This window comes from Zosterops lateralis (genome assembly GCF_965231275.1).
Source record: "Zosterops lateralis genome assembly, chromosome: 3".
NCBI classification, from domain to species: domain Eukaryota; kingdom Metazoa; phylum Chordata; class Aves; order Passeriformes; family Zosteropidae; genus Zosterops; species Zosterops lateralis.
In genome coordinates this window covers 61,586,145-61,603,227 of record NC_139764.1, presented here as the reverse complement: position 1 = coordinate 61,603,227, position 17,083 = coordinate 61,586,145, and the positions used below count along the sequence as shown (strand labels likewise).

General features: G+C 39.5%; 1 protein-coding gene across 2 annotated transcripts in view; it reads left to right on the top strand.

The window, feature by feature from the left end:
* NKAIN2 (sodium/potassium transporting ATPase interacting 2) overlaps nucleotides 1-16,403 on the top strand; it is a gene marked incomplete at both ends in the record, with an annotated part of 534,677 nt that extends 518,274 nt beyond the window's left edge. Inside the window, 2 exons of one of the 2 annotated variants that reach the window (XM_083857719.1) lie at nucleotides 8,257-8,338; nucleotides 13,252-16,403. In XM_083857719.1, coding sequence (XP_083713845.1) covers nucleotides 8,257-8,338; nucleotides 13,252-13,261 — 92 coding nt within the window. Of the gene's footprint in view, nucleotides 1-8,256; nucleotides 8,343-13,251 lie in introns of those variants that run through there. The other variant, XM_083857720.1, reaches the window with a different exon arrangement.
* Between the last annotated feature and the right edge of the window lie 680 nt (nucleotides 16,404-17,083).

Sequence of the window (17,083 nt, the reverse complement as noted above, 5' to 3'; positions counted from 1 at the left end):
GTAAACAGCATGAAAATAGTAGCAATGGAGCAAAATCTGAGCTGAGAAACTCCATCAAAAATTGTGTAAGGCCTTCCCTTTGCAGCTCCAGTGGCCATTGTAGAGCTCAGAAATGCCATGAGGTTACAGTTTAAAAGTCTGAGGTTTTGTATTCACCTTGCAAATGGCTGAGCTGAGAGCACTCACAGGCCCTTCATTACTGACTGCTTGGCAGAAATGCTGCTCATTGCACCGCAAGAACTGGACCTCATGTCCAAGCCCTTATGCCATTTCTGAATCCTCCTGTGACAGCAGGAAGGGCACAGCCTCATGTGCTGGCAGATGTCTCCTTCCCTGTGATTCCCTGGTGTTTTGCTCTACTGTGGTTTGAGAGCCTAAATCACTGTGTACTCAGCACAAAGACCAATAATGTTTGATTATCATTGTAAACAAACTTTATGGAGATCACATTCAAACAAACCTCCTCCTGTGGGCTATATTGTGGAACAGCCACCAGACCATGCTCACAGCATAAAAAGGCAGCAGCACTGAATTGTTTGGAAGTGTCTTCACCAAATGGAGAGCTGGGTAGCAGGATACTGGCAAAACTGCAAGAGCAAAGGTGTCCCCATATGTTCTTTTGCATTTTTCCCCCATATGTCATTTCCAAGGTCCTTAAAATCAAACTTAATTTTACTCCCTTCCATTTTTATTTTTTTTCCCTTAATTTGGCCAGTTTTAGGTACTGCTGTTTGTGCACAGCTCTCTCATGCCTCGCGTACTCACTTCTGCACCAGCAGTGCTTTCAGTAATGTTATTATCTGTAGCATGTCTGCCATCTCTCCTTCCTTCCAGCTACACCTGCAGTGAAGTGCCTTACTGTGGCAGTGAAGCTCAATTGCAGCACTTCAAAAGCCTGAGTCCAGGGAGCCAAGACTTTGGCCTCTGGAGAGAGTGCATATAAATTTAAGACCTTGCAGGTCAGATGTAAGTTTTGAACATCACGTATTGTCTCTCTGCTGTACCCCACAGGAAATATGTCCAGTCATGACACGCACAGGCAAGGAGCATCTATGCACATATGCACATGGTCATTAGCTCTTTTTTTTAAAGTTATAATCTTTTTCATGGATAATTCTAGGTTTTTTATATTATTTTAGTAGATTCATTGATATATTTAAGGACTACCATAATGCCAAGCACCGTACAAATGTGAACACCAGCCCTGCTTCTTGGAGCTTGCAATCTTCATATTGGACAACAGGAAACTGATAGGTACAGGCAGAAAGTGAGCACAGAGAAACTATGAGCAGATATTATTCATTGAAGTAAACAGGAAAGTAAGGGCACGGGCAACTTAATTATTGTCAACAGAGCAAGGAAATGTTTTAGGGAAAAGAATGAGATAACAGTTTGTAAAGACATTCTACAAGGAGAGAGAAAGGTTTGGAAATTTGACAAGTATAGAGGTCAAGCTGAGGACAGAGGGCAGAGTTTACCTTTTAGCCCTAAAAGGAGGAGAGATTGATGTTGACTCTCTACAAAATCCTTTAAATGTAAGAAAATTTAGTTTATACTTGATGTAATATAGAAGGTTAAATCAACAGAAGGATGCAGAGACAAAAGGTAATTCATGCAGCTTAAGTCCACATTTGGTGAGTTCAAAAATAAAAAAGGAACAATTGTCATATTTGACACTAGGAGCCCTGGGTAAATATTACAGCTGTGTCAACAGGTAGAAGAGTCTTCTTCTTCACTATGCAAAAAAAATCTCCAGAAATTAAATCCTGCAGAGCCCACACCAAGTTGACATCAAACTTTTATTCTCAAGTGATAGACAGACTTGAGGACACAAGTTCACAATGAGAGACAGCAGAGAAGATTAGGGAGGAGCAGCTAAGGGTTCTGATTTTAGCTGTGCAGAACTGGAACTGATGTCTAATTATCCATGAGTAAATATCACAGAGAGAAGCTGGGATTTAAATCTGTATAGGAGGAGCCGAGTGAGCACAAGCTAGTTAATCTGTGGCACTTCAGAGTGCAGATGACAGCAGAATTTGTGTTTGTGAGTGCAATTACCCAGACCAGGAGGGGAAGAAAAATAAAATGTAGAGGTTGCTGCTCATTGGACTCCAGGAGCATGATGGAGAGAGAACCCCCAAGAAAGGAGCATTAGCATAATAGACAAAGGAGCCCAGCAAGGCAAAAGATTCAGGAAGAAAAGAGCAGCAAGTGTATGGAAGGGGGCTGGATGGCCACACAGAGCACTGTATGGGCCTGAATTTGAACAGGAAGAGGTGACCCTACTGAGGTTCCAACTGCACGCAAAAGACAAATACAAGATGGAAGAAAATCCTCTAAAGAAGTTGAGAAAAGTAGCTCCAGAAACTTCTTGAAATCATCAACGGGATTTCGAGGGGGAAGACTGGGACAAGCAGGGATAAGGATAGAGCTTTTTAGGGTGGCAGGGTTTTTTGGTGGGGTGGTTGGTTTTTTGGGGAGGGGTTGTTGTTGTTGTTTTGGTTTTTTAAAAATTTAAAATATTTACATGTGTTTTTATTGGGAAGGAAATGCAAAAAAAAAAAAAAAAAGATCAAGAGTCTGTCACTGGGACAAGCAGAAGTTTTATGGAACAAAATTCTTATTACTGCAGTAAGAGAGAAGGGGAAATGAATAGTAAAAGGAATAAAAAAGTCTGTCAAGCTGAAGAAAGGACTGCTACTTTATCAGTTTGCACAAAAAATGGGACAGTTGATGTGCAGAGAAATGACTGAAGATGAGAGGAGTGAAGCTGATGGGGGGGCGGTGGGGGTCTGTGGGATAGAACTGATGGAGCTGGAAAAAACAAACTAATTCATATGGGAGATGAAGTGAGGGAAAAGAGAGGAATTAGTAGAGAAGTAATTCTTAATACAGCACTACTACCAAGGACATTTTCACTTTTAAAGAAGGAGCCATGGGCAGGAAACAGATGTGGTGGCGAAGACAGGGTTGAGTGCTGGCAGTATATTCACCACAGTGAGAGGCAGGTCCTCATGCACCAAGGTTAGGGATGAGATAATCAGCAAAACAAGCATGGTAACAAAAGAACAAAGAAGAGAGTTTGAAAGCAGTCAGGATGTCATCTGTACTGCAAGTCCCAGGTTGGCCAAGCTGAGTGTTTTCCAATCTTTCCTTTTGTTTGCAGATAAAGCCATTCATCCCCTTCCCCATTCTTAAATTCTATATATTTTCATATCTGGTCTGCATAGACTTTTGCATGCCTAGTAAAATGCAAGAAAATTCATAGTATCAGTCACATTTCTATAAACATATGCCCTATGTGATTCTTTGGGTTGGATCCTAAGCTAATGTAAATTACCATTCTTTCATAGGCGTCACTGGAGTTATCAACATATTTATTGGAGGATCTGGATATTTGTGCTTCTGTATTTATATCTAACAAAGGAACATTTCTATAAGTAGAATAGTGTCTAGTTTTCTGGTTTCTTTTAAGAATCTTCCTTTTTTGCTTTCTATGGGAAGATGTTACTTTTATTCTATACTCAATCCTTTCTCTTTGTCCATCTGTTGATTTCAACAGCTTTAATTTTTCTCACTGTGAACTTTCTTCAATATCAAATCCATTCTAATGGGGTCTTTTTTGTGCATTGCATTTTAATGGTTCTTCTATATACCACAGATTTCCTGAAATGAAAAATGAGAAATTTATGCCTCTCATTCTGTCCCAATGTACAGCAGAAGCAGTGGGGACTCTGACCATGAGCAGAGGCTGATGCTTCACGTTCCTATGGGTTCTTATTGATAGAAAATATGTCCGTACTTTCAGCCATACTTCCTGTCTGTGTTACATCTATAACAGTCATATATCTGACAAAAGTCTTAACATAAGCAAAAAAAGAAAATAATCTTAGTTTTTTTATAACACATTTTACACATAAGTAGTACTGCTATTATCCTATTTGAGTCCAGCTAGGAAAATAAAGATTTCAGCACACAAAATTTCAAAGGTGGGTTTGCATCTCTAGGTTTTGAGGGGTCTGCAGGGATGTGTTCTGTGAAGAGCTACTATAAGCTTCTCCTGTGGCTCCTGGTAGAGCCAATGCCAGACAGCTCCAAGATGGACCCACTGCTGGCCAAGGCTCAGCCTGTCAGTGACAGGGGTAATGCCTGTGGGATAACAGATTTAAGAAGGGAAAAAAAATCTCCACAACAACGTCAGTTGAAGAGTGGAATGAGAATGAGACCAACAACCCTGCAGAGCCCGAGACCAATGAAGAAGGAGGAGGAGGAGCTGCTCCAGGCACCGGAGCAGAGATCCCCTGCAGCCCCTGGTGCAGACCATGGTGAGGCAGCTGCAGTGCCCCTGCAGCCCAGGGAGGTCCATGGGGGAGCAGAGATCCACCCACAGCCCAGGCAGGACCCCGTGTCAGGGCAGGGGGTGCCCAAAGGAGGCTGTGACCCCGTGGGAAGCCTGTGCTGGAACAGGCTCCTGGCAGGATCTCTGCACCCATGGAGAGAGGAGCCCGCAGCAGAGCAGGTTTGCTGGCAGGACTCGTCACCCTGAGGGGAGACCTGCTGGAGCAGGATGTTCCTGAAGGTTTGCACTCCAAGGAAGGGACCCAATGGAGCAGTTAATGAAGAATTGTAGCCCGTGGGAAGAATTCACATTGGAGAAGCTTGTGGAGGACTGCCTCCCATAGGAGAGTGCTCATTGGAGCTGAGGAAGCATGTAAGGAGTCCTCCCCCTGAGGAGGAGGGAACAGCAGAGAAACATGTGATGAACTGATGATAGTCCCCATTCCTCATACCTTTATGTCACTGGGGTAAAGAAGGCAGAGAATCAGGAGTTAAGCCTGGGAAAAAGGTTTAATATTTGGCTCTATTTCTCATAATACTGCTCATCTTGGTAATAATTCAAGGCTATTTTGCCTCTAATTGTAATTGCTGAGTGATCTCCTCCTGTCTCTATCTGGACTCTTGAACCCTTTGTTACATTTTCTCTCTCCTCTTCAGCTGAGGAGAGGAGCAACAGAGTGGCTTTGGTAGAAAACTGATGTTCCTCCAGGGTCAACCCACCACAAAAGGAATGGGATTATGCTTGTATGTTCGTGTGTGCTTTTACTAAAGTGAGACATGACATGAGCTTCTTGTGATAACAGTGACATGTAAGATGAATGAAAGATAGATTAGTCCAAAAAGTGTTTGCTGTATGAGGCTAGGGATGGAAGCCTCTGCACTGATTCAGCTAATGAGCCTTGTTTTATTCATCTGATGTTATGGCTGCCAGGAATGTATTGGTTGTACGGCACTTTAGTGAACTTTCAGGCACAGCCAGGATAAAATGCCTGCAGAAAGGGCAGCCTGCTGCATGCTTTAAGAAACCAGCTCAGAGTCGACAGGGAGCTTTTAGCACAGTCTGGACACCACAGGGTTTGCAGTGCTGAGAAGCAGCCGCCACGAAGAAACCTTGCTACAAACAAATTGATAAAATCCTTTTGTATTGGAGTTCACTCTCTATTACCTCCCTTCACCTACCTTGCAAAGCTTGTTGTTGCCTGTAAGAAGCCATTGTATGTCTCCAGTGAGGTCATGGTCGTACTCTCTGCCCTACCATCATTTGGTCACACACATGGGAACTTCTATAGTGAGCTGAACACAGAAATGTCTCTACGACCTTGCTTTGTTTGTCACTTGGCAATCTGGCTTACTAGCACTCTGTGCTTGCTCTGTGCAACAGGGCAAAGCCACAATGCACAAAGAGATATTCAGCACACATCTCTCCCTCATGCTCACGCAAAATCATTTTGCTCAAAGAAATCTTTTCCTTAACACATTGGTTTAGCTTTCTGAAAACAACCCTGAAGACAACCTTTTTGCCCCACATCTGCAAAGCAGAGTGGCTATGCCTGCAGCCTACTAATGATGTTTTACATGTTGCTTGGAAAAGGAATTCTAGGAAAATACAGAAGAAATGCAAAGCTAGACAAATGGGTATAAGCAATATCCCTAAAGTGGCATGGGTCAACAACAGTGAGGCACTCGATCCAACACAGGTTATTTTCTAAGCCGTCTTGTCATGGAACAAGAGTAACAAAAAGAAAAGAAAATTGGGCAAGCAAACAACAAACCATACCTGCAGCAAACACATATCCATTCTTTTTTCTGAAATATCTGTGTTTGAATAGAAGGGGTGTTTCCTCCCAGCCTAGCACTTCACTAAACAATGTCATTCATTTTCTGCCTGTAAATTTAGTATGCTCCCAAAGACATGATCCCATTTTGATAAAGGTATTCTGATGGTTACAGACATTGATTAAATAGAAAGCAACAAATGGCATTTGTGTTGATTTTGGCAAGATTTTGACACTGAAAGGTTTGTAAGAAGTTCAGGGAAATACTGTCCAGATGCAGTCAGCATAGATCGAGGGCAGAATTGTTTTTAAAACTCTATGTTAAATGTAGTTATAAAGTAGATGGGACATTTCAGATGGGATCCAACTGGGACCTCAGCTAGGGAAATAATTATCTTCATTATTTTTATTAACAATGAGGATAGAAGAGACAACACTTGTAAAAATTTAAGATTAAACTAGACTGGGAAGGGTCCAAGAACTTGTGAAAATAGGATTAGAAGTCAAAAAACTCTTGAGAAGTGGCTTGAAATCAAGAAGGTGAAATTCAGTACAGACAAGTACAAAACAACTCTTGTGGGAAAGAATCATTCATCTTCAAAAAAAAAATGGACTACTTGGCTAGGGTACATCTAGAGTCAAAACAAAAAATAAAGAGCTCATTATTAAGCATTTATATGATGCTGTTGAAAAAAAAAAAGAAATTGGAAACCAAACCCAAATGACACAAAGCAAGAACAACCAAAACAAGAGAAAAAACCCCAACTAAATATGCAAAACCCCAAAGCTTACTGTATTATTTAAGGTAACGTGCAGAAGACTGTATGGCAGTTGTCCTAGTTAGTCCTGCTCTGTGCACCCCACTGTAAGAAAAACATGAGTAAACTGAGGGAAGATCTTCAGGTTTCAAAATGTAGAGGCTTGGAAAACATGAGCTGAGAGCAAAATTTGAAATAACTAGGTTTGCTTAAACCTGAAAACAATGGATAGCATGAAATACTGTCTAAAAATGCTTAAAAGCAGTTATAAGATTAAAAAAATGACTCATTTTTCTTCATATACATAGGGAGAAAATGACAAAATGTAGATAAGTAGTTAATCTGCAGGAAATTGTTGAAGTTGTTGTCTATCAAATAACCTTTTCTTCTTCTTTGATTTTAATGTACACAGAGCCAGTCTATCAGTAGCAGTGACCAGACATGTGAAAAATGCACTTCCATACCTGAACTCTTTGGCCCTTTTCTATCAAAATAAAGTCCAGTTCGGATCTGTGATATAAGAGAATTCTTCAGGGACAAGAACTGCCCCCAAATAACCCCTATAAGCCAATAGTTGAGTCTCCTGGGACAAAGGAAGCAAAGGCCACACTTTTACCTGTGCAAAGAAAGTGTTTTAGCAGAGAAATAGAGGTCTTGGGCTCAGATGAGATTGAATTTTCCTGGAAATTGTTTAAAACAAACACAAGGCCATCAGGAACTGACAATTGTGTGAATTAATAAATAACTCCCACCCTACAACCTTCTTGCAGACCTTCAGCATCTTGAGAGAAATGCAGGTTTCCTTTCTATGAAGTTTCATCTCTGAAGCTCAGATAAATTGTTCCAACTCTCTGTTCATGCATTTCAACCCAAGTGTCAAAGCAGGGAATCAGAGAAACTTCTGTCTCTCAGACAGAGTTGGATCAATGTACTCCCTCTTCTACATCTCTACTGAGCCATGGTATGACAGCGAGCCAGACACAGTAATCACAGTCAGAAGCAATGCATTCATGCCAATAAATAAATGGTTTTCAGCATTTGTAATGTCTGAATAGCATGTTGTTTTGTATTTGTGAGGTGGTCTATCTGAAAAAGAGGGATGTGTGGTTATTTCTGGTGGAAAGATGGCTGTTATAAATCCTTTAATGTTTTTATGTGGGTTTAAAATTGGATTTTAAAAATAAAAAAAATAAAGGGGAAAAAAGGGGGACTTTGCCTTTGCTTACTTTTTACTGATTTTTTTATCTTCCCAATTAGCTAGTCTAATATTAACAGATTATTGGAGGACCTGTCAAAAATAACCTGTGAACTGGGTGGTTCTTGAATGATAATGCCTATCAGTTCTGAAAAGGTGCTGCTAATGAAAGTGATTTCTCTCCTTTCAGTTGATTTCATAGGTGGATTTGACTCTTACGGCTATCAAGGTCCACAGAAGACATCTCATTTACAGCTACAGCCCATGTATATGTAAGTACTTAACTCCCAGGATATTCAGCAGAGTGGCAGCCTGATATTAAAGGATCATTAAGCTGAAAGATGGCATGACTTAAAAATTCAGAATAGGCAGAAGCCTTTTTTGATGGACTGAATTCAAGTTACACTTAAGCACCAACGTTACTCTTGTGTTGAATTATAATGGTTTCTTAGGGCAGGATATTGCGTGTCACAGTTGTTTAAACAGCATCCAGCTCTCACCTGATTTTTCCCTATTTTCATTCAAGCAGGTTCCATTCAGAGACAGTGACAATTTGGTGTAGAAAAAACACTAATCATATATGACAAACCTTAGTTGTAAAAAAAAGTGAATTTTCATTAAGCTTTATCAAAAGTTCAGCAATGTGCCAATTTAATGGATGTGTTTAGCATTTGTCTTACCAGAGCATCTGTTCACCAAGGCACCTCTGTACCTCATTTCCAGTTTCTACATTAAAAAAAAAAAAAAAAGAAGAAGCAAATGTAACAACATATGGCTTTAAAAACTAGTTTGAATAGAAGACAGTATTTTACCTAACCATTGAGTGACAACTCCATCTTGGAGTGCTGTCTGATATATTTGGGAATTAAATGGATAATCAAATCTCAGCTCATACACACGACTGGAGTATATTCACACTAGAGCTGACACACAACCATAGACCAGCCCAGGAATAATCATCTCCAAATATTTCTTGTGCTGATGGCAACTGAAATTCAGAACAGTCCTGACTGCCCAGATAAATCTTACCTCACTGCTGCAGCCTTTTGAAATAGTTTTTTATTTGCCATCAATGCCCTACACACTAAAAGCACAGCACCAAAGAGCTCGTAAAGGGGCAACAGTAATGTTTTTTTCCTTTATTTCTCTTCTGAACAATTCTTTGGAGGAAAAGAACTAAGTTCAAGAGATCAGTACCATCCCAACACATAATTCCACTCACCTTTGAATGCAATTTCATTTCTTCTGATTAGTTTCCACAAATTAGGAAGTTTGCTAATGGATTAGTGTATTTTTGTATGGAACGTTGCATTTACTCCTTTTTCAGTGGTACAATCTGTTCTGTGGTGGTGTTTGGAACTGGGCCCTTCAGGAGCTTTGCTATGAGCTTTTTAATAATCTCAGATTACGGTAGTGCATATCACCAATGCCATCTTAACTTCAGCTTCCCATCTGTCTGTGCTCAACTAAATATTATTCACCTGCACTTTTGGCACAGTGCTGCACATTTAGAAAATGTTATTTCCTTCATAGTACTATATGAGGTACACAGGTACTTAGAATAATTCTAATCCTATCTCTTTCTCAGTATACCATACCTTGTCATCAACATATGGAGCCCTCTAGCTATTATCCCATTCTCTTTATGCTCTCGGTGTTTCTTCCAGAACAGCAGATTGCATTTACTGTACATCTTTGTACTGACTGGAAAGAAAGCTAGACCTATGAAAAGAAAAAGGCAGTATTTTTTAGCTTGTAGCTCAGATGAAGAGATAGATGGTTAATCCATGTAAACTGTTCTTTCTTATTTCAATGCTTCATGCTCACTGGAGTATAGGTGATTTAGCTGTCTTAACCGAGAGACAGAAATCAGAATGTGAGTTGACATTTTGTCCAATCAACCCACAAAAGAATTGCCATGTCCCAGCCGCAGTCAAACAAAGACACTTCATGTTTCCCTCTGACTGTAGAGTGTTTGACAGGGTTCTCTAGGATTGCTATAATCTGTCCTTAAGAGGCTTTTACAGCATTTAGTAATACCTTTCTGTATTTACAGCTGGGGCACACCAGGAACACATGCAAATGTATTCACATTGCAGTTGCTGTGTAAATGTAGGCAGTCCATTAGGTAGTGGAGTGAAAAATTCGAATGTCAAGTTAATCAAGTCAAGGTTTGATCTGCTTGTAGCACTATTTACAGCAATGTTATGTATTAGAAATCAAAACATGCTGATATGATAACAGCAGGCCATCCTTGGTACTTTAAAGCTTTATTTGTTGGGAGGAAAGGTTTGGTTCCCTACAGAGCTTGTTCACCAAATATCACCAATGTAAGCCTTCAGAGTATTCAAGGGAAAAAAAGAAAAAACACAACATGGGTTTATGTTATTCTCTGGCCAGTATCACCTCTAGTTTACAGTGCTCAATATGAGAGAAGAGGAGAGGATATGGAATATAACTATTTCCATAACTTTGGAATATAACTTTCCATAACTGTATCAGTTGCTACAAAATGTCTTTGAATCCATAGGCAGCAGAAGATATATTAAGCATCATCCCATCTAATTCCTGCAGAAGATCAAGAAAAAACAGAGATCACTGTTTGTCACCACTGCATCCTCTCCTATTCAGACTCACACTGGGCACATCTCATAAGGAGCTCTGGATTTATAAGAGAAATTGAACAGGGGGCAGGTGCCTTTGAATCATCTAATTGCTAACTATATGCAGAGACACAACAGCAGTTTGTTCTCTTTGCTGTGGTGTGCTGGGCATGTTGCAAAATGGGAGGAGAGAATATGGCGTCTTTGAGGACCTCACCAAAACAATATTAGCTTCTAATGGTTCTTCAGATTCTTTCCAAATAGAAATGTTAACATGTAGTTCAATAATACAGAACAGAGAAGCCCCCTATATATTTACCAGATTGATTCATATACAGAACTAGTACACGTCTTAAAGACATACAGAATCTTGTGTTAGGTCTCAGTCATTATCCACATACTGCTTGCTGATGTAAAATTGATTTAGTGGATTTCACTGACAGAAGTCCATCAACAGAAACTTATTTCTTTGGAAGTTAGGCAGTTTTTCATCCAAGTGATTTAAGTCAATTTTAGCTCCATTATACATGCACTGTTTAACTAGTATTCTGAAGGAATGCTGGGTTTAGTGATTGCTAACAGTTAAGACATACTGTTTTGTAACCAGTTTATTTCTGTGTGCTAAAGTTAAGACTTCATTTTATTTATGTGGAAATTATATTGAACCTACAGCAACCTCCATGTGCAAATTATATTGATTTATTCAGGCTTCTCATATTTACATTTCTATTGTGTCAGGAGTATTTTATCTAAAGATTCATTATTTGTGATTTTCATCAATCAAGCTCTATTTTTAAGAACATTCTAATTCAGTTTAAACACACATGGTCATTTTGTGTGGTGTTTCATCAGTTATGCAAAAATACCCTAAATGAACAGGATATCTAAGGAAAAGAAACACCTTAGTTTCCAAAAAGAAATGTTATCTTTAGGTAGTTAATTGAAGTGACTATCTCTGGCTACTGTTACCTTTAATAGTCTAGAATTATTAGATTCAGGCTCACACTGAACTTTTTTCTCTACATTTTAAGCTTTGAATTCCAATCACAGTTTTCCTTATCGCTTCTTCCAATTTCATATTTAATTTTAATCAGTTTACTTTTTAAAGTGAAAAATATATGCAATTTAAAACTATGTTTTAAATAAAACGCTGATGTTTTGGGGAAGAATTCTTAGAGTGACGTTTCTCTACCTGTTATAAATGGGATTTTTTTATTATTTAAGTGCCAACAGTGTGCTCTATGCTGTACAAGCCAAGAAGCCTAGACAGGCCCTTCAAAATGAATACGCTTTTTGAACAGAACGGGACAGAACCGATGCTCATGTACCTCCTTGCAGTGTGGCCACAGCTGATGTGCTCAAAAGCAGCTTCCTGGCATTCTGTGCCGGAGATGCCAGTGCTCATTTCCAGACCATGGGAGAAGGACACAATAAGATGGCGGAAATCAATTGTCAAGACAAAATTCTCCTCTTGGGAGGTGACCAAGGAAGGTGACTAAACACTCCCTGACACTGATTCTGCTGCACATGAAAAAACACAGTTGTAGTTGTGGAACAAGACTGCACTGCATGATCACTGTTCTAAAAACAGTAGGAAGGAGGGAGGGGAGAAAGATCTTTCTTTATGTTCTCCACACTGAACTTGTTTGTTCGAGAAAAGAAGAAGTGAAGCAAAAAACCCATGCATGTCTGATGCTGATGCCTAATGCACTGGAGAAATTGCTCAAAAACAGTGCAGCCCTGAAGTGAAGCATGCTTTCCTCCTATTGTGAAGCCTAAGAGTATTTGCAGTATCTGTACTCCCGTGCACACACAAACACACACACACACATACAGGCATTTGTCTAGATAATTGCACATACTGGAGGTGCTACCTACTTCACCATTCACTTAAAGTATAAGTGAAACACAAAAAAAAAAGACACTAAAACTAGCACCTTGAGTATAACCACCATGACACTCAGCAAGTTCCTGCAGTACAAATCTTCTGTGTAATTATCTTGTCATGTTTTGGGATTCAGACACATTTAAATAAACTACCACCTAAGCTTTCACTATCAACAAACAACATCTTGTCCATCTTAGACTGAAAGCTTTAGTTACAAAAGATGGGACTGGGACGACACTGTTAAGGTGCCCAGGCTGTGGCCCTTGCACAGGCTCTCTGCGTTGTAAGTGAGCCGTGGGTGCCTTTCCCCTGCGCCTGCAACTCAGCCCTTCTGTCCTCATACCATGTCACTTCTTGGTTTTACAAAGACAGCTATGTATCTGATGGATTATATAAATCAGTTCATGTTCCAGTTGACCCATGGACATACAGTTAAGATTATAATTAAATATAACTCCTGCCTAAGATTGTTTAGAAAACCTGTGCTGACTTCTCTGACAATGTTCCAGAGACAGCCAAGCAGTTACTTGAGTAAACACTTTGTCTTTCTGTCCTCTTACATCCCCTTTGTATCTGAACTGTTACTGGTTTGTGGATTACACTTGCTTGCAAAAGGACACCAGAGCAGCAGGGCAGGGATCAGATAAGTATATGGTGGATTTTAAGTATTGTTCTTTCTCTGTCTTTCTTCTAGGTCAAAGTAAACATGGGGACTACTCAAGGTGGGCTGGAGGACCTGTCAAAAAACCTCTTTCAGGATGGCCTCCTTCAAAGAGAAAAGAAATCCAATTTTTGTGCTAGAAATAATGTATAAAAGCTGATTGAACAGTGAGACAGAAAACAACAGAAACCTTCAGCCTGTCTTTCTAACAGGTACTAAAGGAGATGCCCCAGACTCCCTCCTTGGACCTCCTGCCTCCCAGCACTAGAGGGGCACATCAGAGGCATTGGTGCCACCTTTTGTCCCTTTCTTTTCCCCACCACCTCCAGCATGGCCCATCTGGATTGAGACATGAACCCAGCCCACTCAGTGCTGTGGGAGCCTCCTCCAAACTCCAGGGCCATGTTGAGTCTCCTCAGCCAACACAACACTGAAATACCAGGATGACCTTGCAGCAGAAGTCAATAGACAGAGCATTGTTTGCCCTGAAGGCTGTACAGTTCATACTTGCCTTAACCCAACTGCGTTGCACATTAGAGAAACTACGTGCAAGCTTTCTGAAGTTAACATGCTGCTGTTAATTCTGAACGATTTCTAAGTCAGTGGTTTTCTTCTGTTTGGTTTTGCTTTGTTTTCATGTCAGGGAATAAGGCTCTGTTGCTCCATGGCTCCAGAGCAACCAAGTAGAAAACTGCCAGCTGTCTGATAAGTGCTTTACTTTTGGGGCTCCACAGTGGTCAAGAAACAGTTTATAATGATTAAAAAGAAAAATAAATAAAGAAATAAATGAGACCTTTTGGGGGTCAGGGTAGGGAAAGGGGTAACAGAAACTAATAATTGAACCTACTGGAAATAAGCAGCAGAAACAATGCTTCTTAATCCTGCTGGTTTTATTTATCGCACTATAGGTGCTTTTATAGCTATCTCTAAACATCTTTTACTAACTACAGAGACATCTGCAGATTTCTATGAAAAAAGGCCAACTGAATATGTACTAGCTGTGTTTACTCTTTTATATCTTATTTCAACTAAAAATTCTCTGTAAGTGAGCTTTTTTCTTTTCTAATTGCACCATAAGGGATCCACATATTTTATTTTTCGATTTTGGTTGGAGAGGGCAGGGAGGGACTAGTTGAGTTGAAGAAATACTGAAGACCTTTTTGTGGTATATTTGGGGGATCTGTTGTGTGTTAGAATGTGTATTTTATCTTCCTGTATTATTGTGGCTGACAAAAACCTCTGTGCTGTTACGTAGTTGGCAACAAGATGCCTTTGGGAATTTTGCTAGTAGGTCAATGTGTATATGAAATACTCTGAACTCCTAGGAACATATGTTTTATTCTACATCTGATCTGTATTTTCAAGAACGTAGATGGCTTTCACTAGGAAAACCCAATATTTTGCTCAGGTTTTTCAGAAACTTGGATTGTCATTGTTTCTTTGCTCAGACCTTGCATAGACAAATGCACGCACCTACCACACCTGAGGTGACCACGTAGCTTTTGAGGGCAAGAGGGAAGGTCAGCGCTTGGGAATGCTCCAGGCACCCCTGAGCAGCTCCCTTTTCCCTGCTGGCCAGACCCTTGTTCCAAAGGCCTGTGGGCTCACACCACTCACCCATCCCTGTACAAGCCAGTGCCCTTTGCTGTGTCTGCATGGATGTACAGTGTCACAAGCAGCAACTCTGGACAATGACAGAGGAACAGGCATTCACCAGTGAAAACAAGATACGGGACATGGTCAGGAACTATACCTACATTGATTCAGTGAGATTTATATAGATATAGATAGATATATATATATGTAAGTGTGTGAATGTGTGTGTATGTCTATGTATATAAAATACACAGGAATAACTATTTTTGGGGGCTGCACCACCCAGGAAGATTCTGATGCAGGGGACCCAGGGTTCCCATTTCAGATATTGCTGGGAATTTCATGCATGAAACATGAATGTCCCCCAGGCCTGATCCTGTAAAGTAGTCACTGCTGATTTGGATCTCAAGTTTAAATTTTCATACTTGGGTAGCTGAAAATCAGAGTTCCTACTGGATAGAGCTGCTTTTCACCCCCTGGAAACCCCATGCAACTTCCAAGTGACAGGCTGAAATTTCCCGTAACTTCAAAAATTAAAAAAAAGTTTTTACTTTTATGTAGAATTAAATACTATGCAGATGCATAGTATTAAACACAATGAAGAGTTTTAAATGGGATGAAAATGTCATAACGGGTTTTTTTATCTTTCCCTGTATACCAGTTAATCAAAATGATATTTCTATAAAAATCATTTTTTAACATGAAAAGAAACCAGTTTAGGCACCTAAGTAGCAATCCAATTTTCAGAAGATAATTTTTCATACCTTTCAGTGATTTCCCATGGAACAGCAGCTACTGGTAGTTAGCAATTTTAGAAGTCAGACAATTTAATGAAGTGTCTACATGTAGCTTATAGGCCTGATTTTAATTTAGGAAATTTTGGCCTTAATTTCTCTGTGTCTTAGTCTTCCCATCTATAATACGGGAATAATATGTGCCTCACAGGCTTTTTGTGAGGTCTGAATTGTTAATGTTTGTAAAATGCTTAGGAAATAGGAAGCACATCTAACTACTATGGATTGCAATATAAATGTGTATTCATATATGACATATAGAGTAGATACACACACTCACATACACACAGTATATATATATATATATACATATATACACACATACATACCTGTATGAAGTTGGTATTCATAACCCTGCTTAAGTTGCAGTTAGAGAACCACCATTAAAAAAAATTAGGACTATTGACTACTCAACTATACGATTAGTGGACAGATCTCTTCTGGAAGCAGTTTAGAGCACAGTAATGCGAGAATATCTGGATGGCATTTTTGATTTGTACAGCTGTATCCTCCTCAAAATCCAGTAAAGAATGTTATTTTTCTAGGCTGGGCTTTTGTTATAAACTAAAATATTCAGAAGGCAAGAGATACAATCCAAATGTGTCTTTTTTCTTTTCTTTTCTTTTTGGCATTTGTTAATTCTGAATGTATTTTTAACAAAAGTGATTTTTTTGACTTACTAGTGTAATTTGCATTTTAAAAAAATAAATGGAAAAAATATAGGTTTCCAAGCTATTCATGGCCCCTGCTGCTATTCAGGACTTACAGGAAACTCAGAATTGCTCTTCCCAGCTGAGCAACAATGCAGGATAAAGAATCCTATTACATTTACATGATGACAATCCCGATCTGTGCAGTGCATGGATGTGACAGCACTGAATAGAAATTGCTGGGTCATGACACCATTTTAACACTGTCATATGTACTAGGTATTTTCATTATCACTGACACTAAAAGGTTTCTTTTACAAGGCTGACTGCAGCAGACTCTTTACTTAGAAAAGAGGGCCGGTTTTGCCCACTCATCAGGAATTTTAAGCACATGATAGGTATAGACTTGCCAACAGTGTTAAGTATTGCAAAAATAATACTTATTAAGAAGAAGAGATGTAACATGAATAGTTCCTCTGCATTCATATTCTTTTATATGCTATTTATTGTCCTTACACTAAAATGATGGAATCCTGTCTTAGGCAAAATGTTTATAGAGCTCACATATATTGACAGCTTGCCTGAGGTCATTTAATAAAGGTGGAGCAGAATGATACACATTTTGAGATACTCGGTCATGCTCTCTTAGGATGATTCCTTAGAAAGAAAGTTGTTTCATTACGATTTTTTAGGTCTTCATAACAGTGCAAGTGACACTTTTCAGTCAGGTAAAGAGAAATGGTTTGTGCTCCACTTGCTTAATTTAAGTACTGTTTACAACACTCCATTGCTGCACAGCATTTTGACAAAGTCTGGCACAATCAT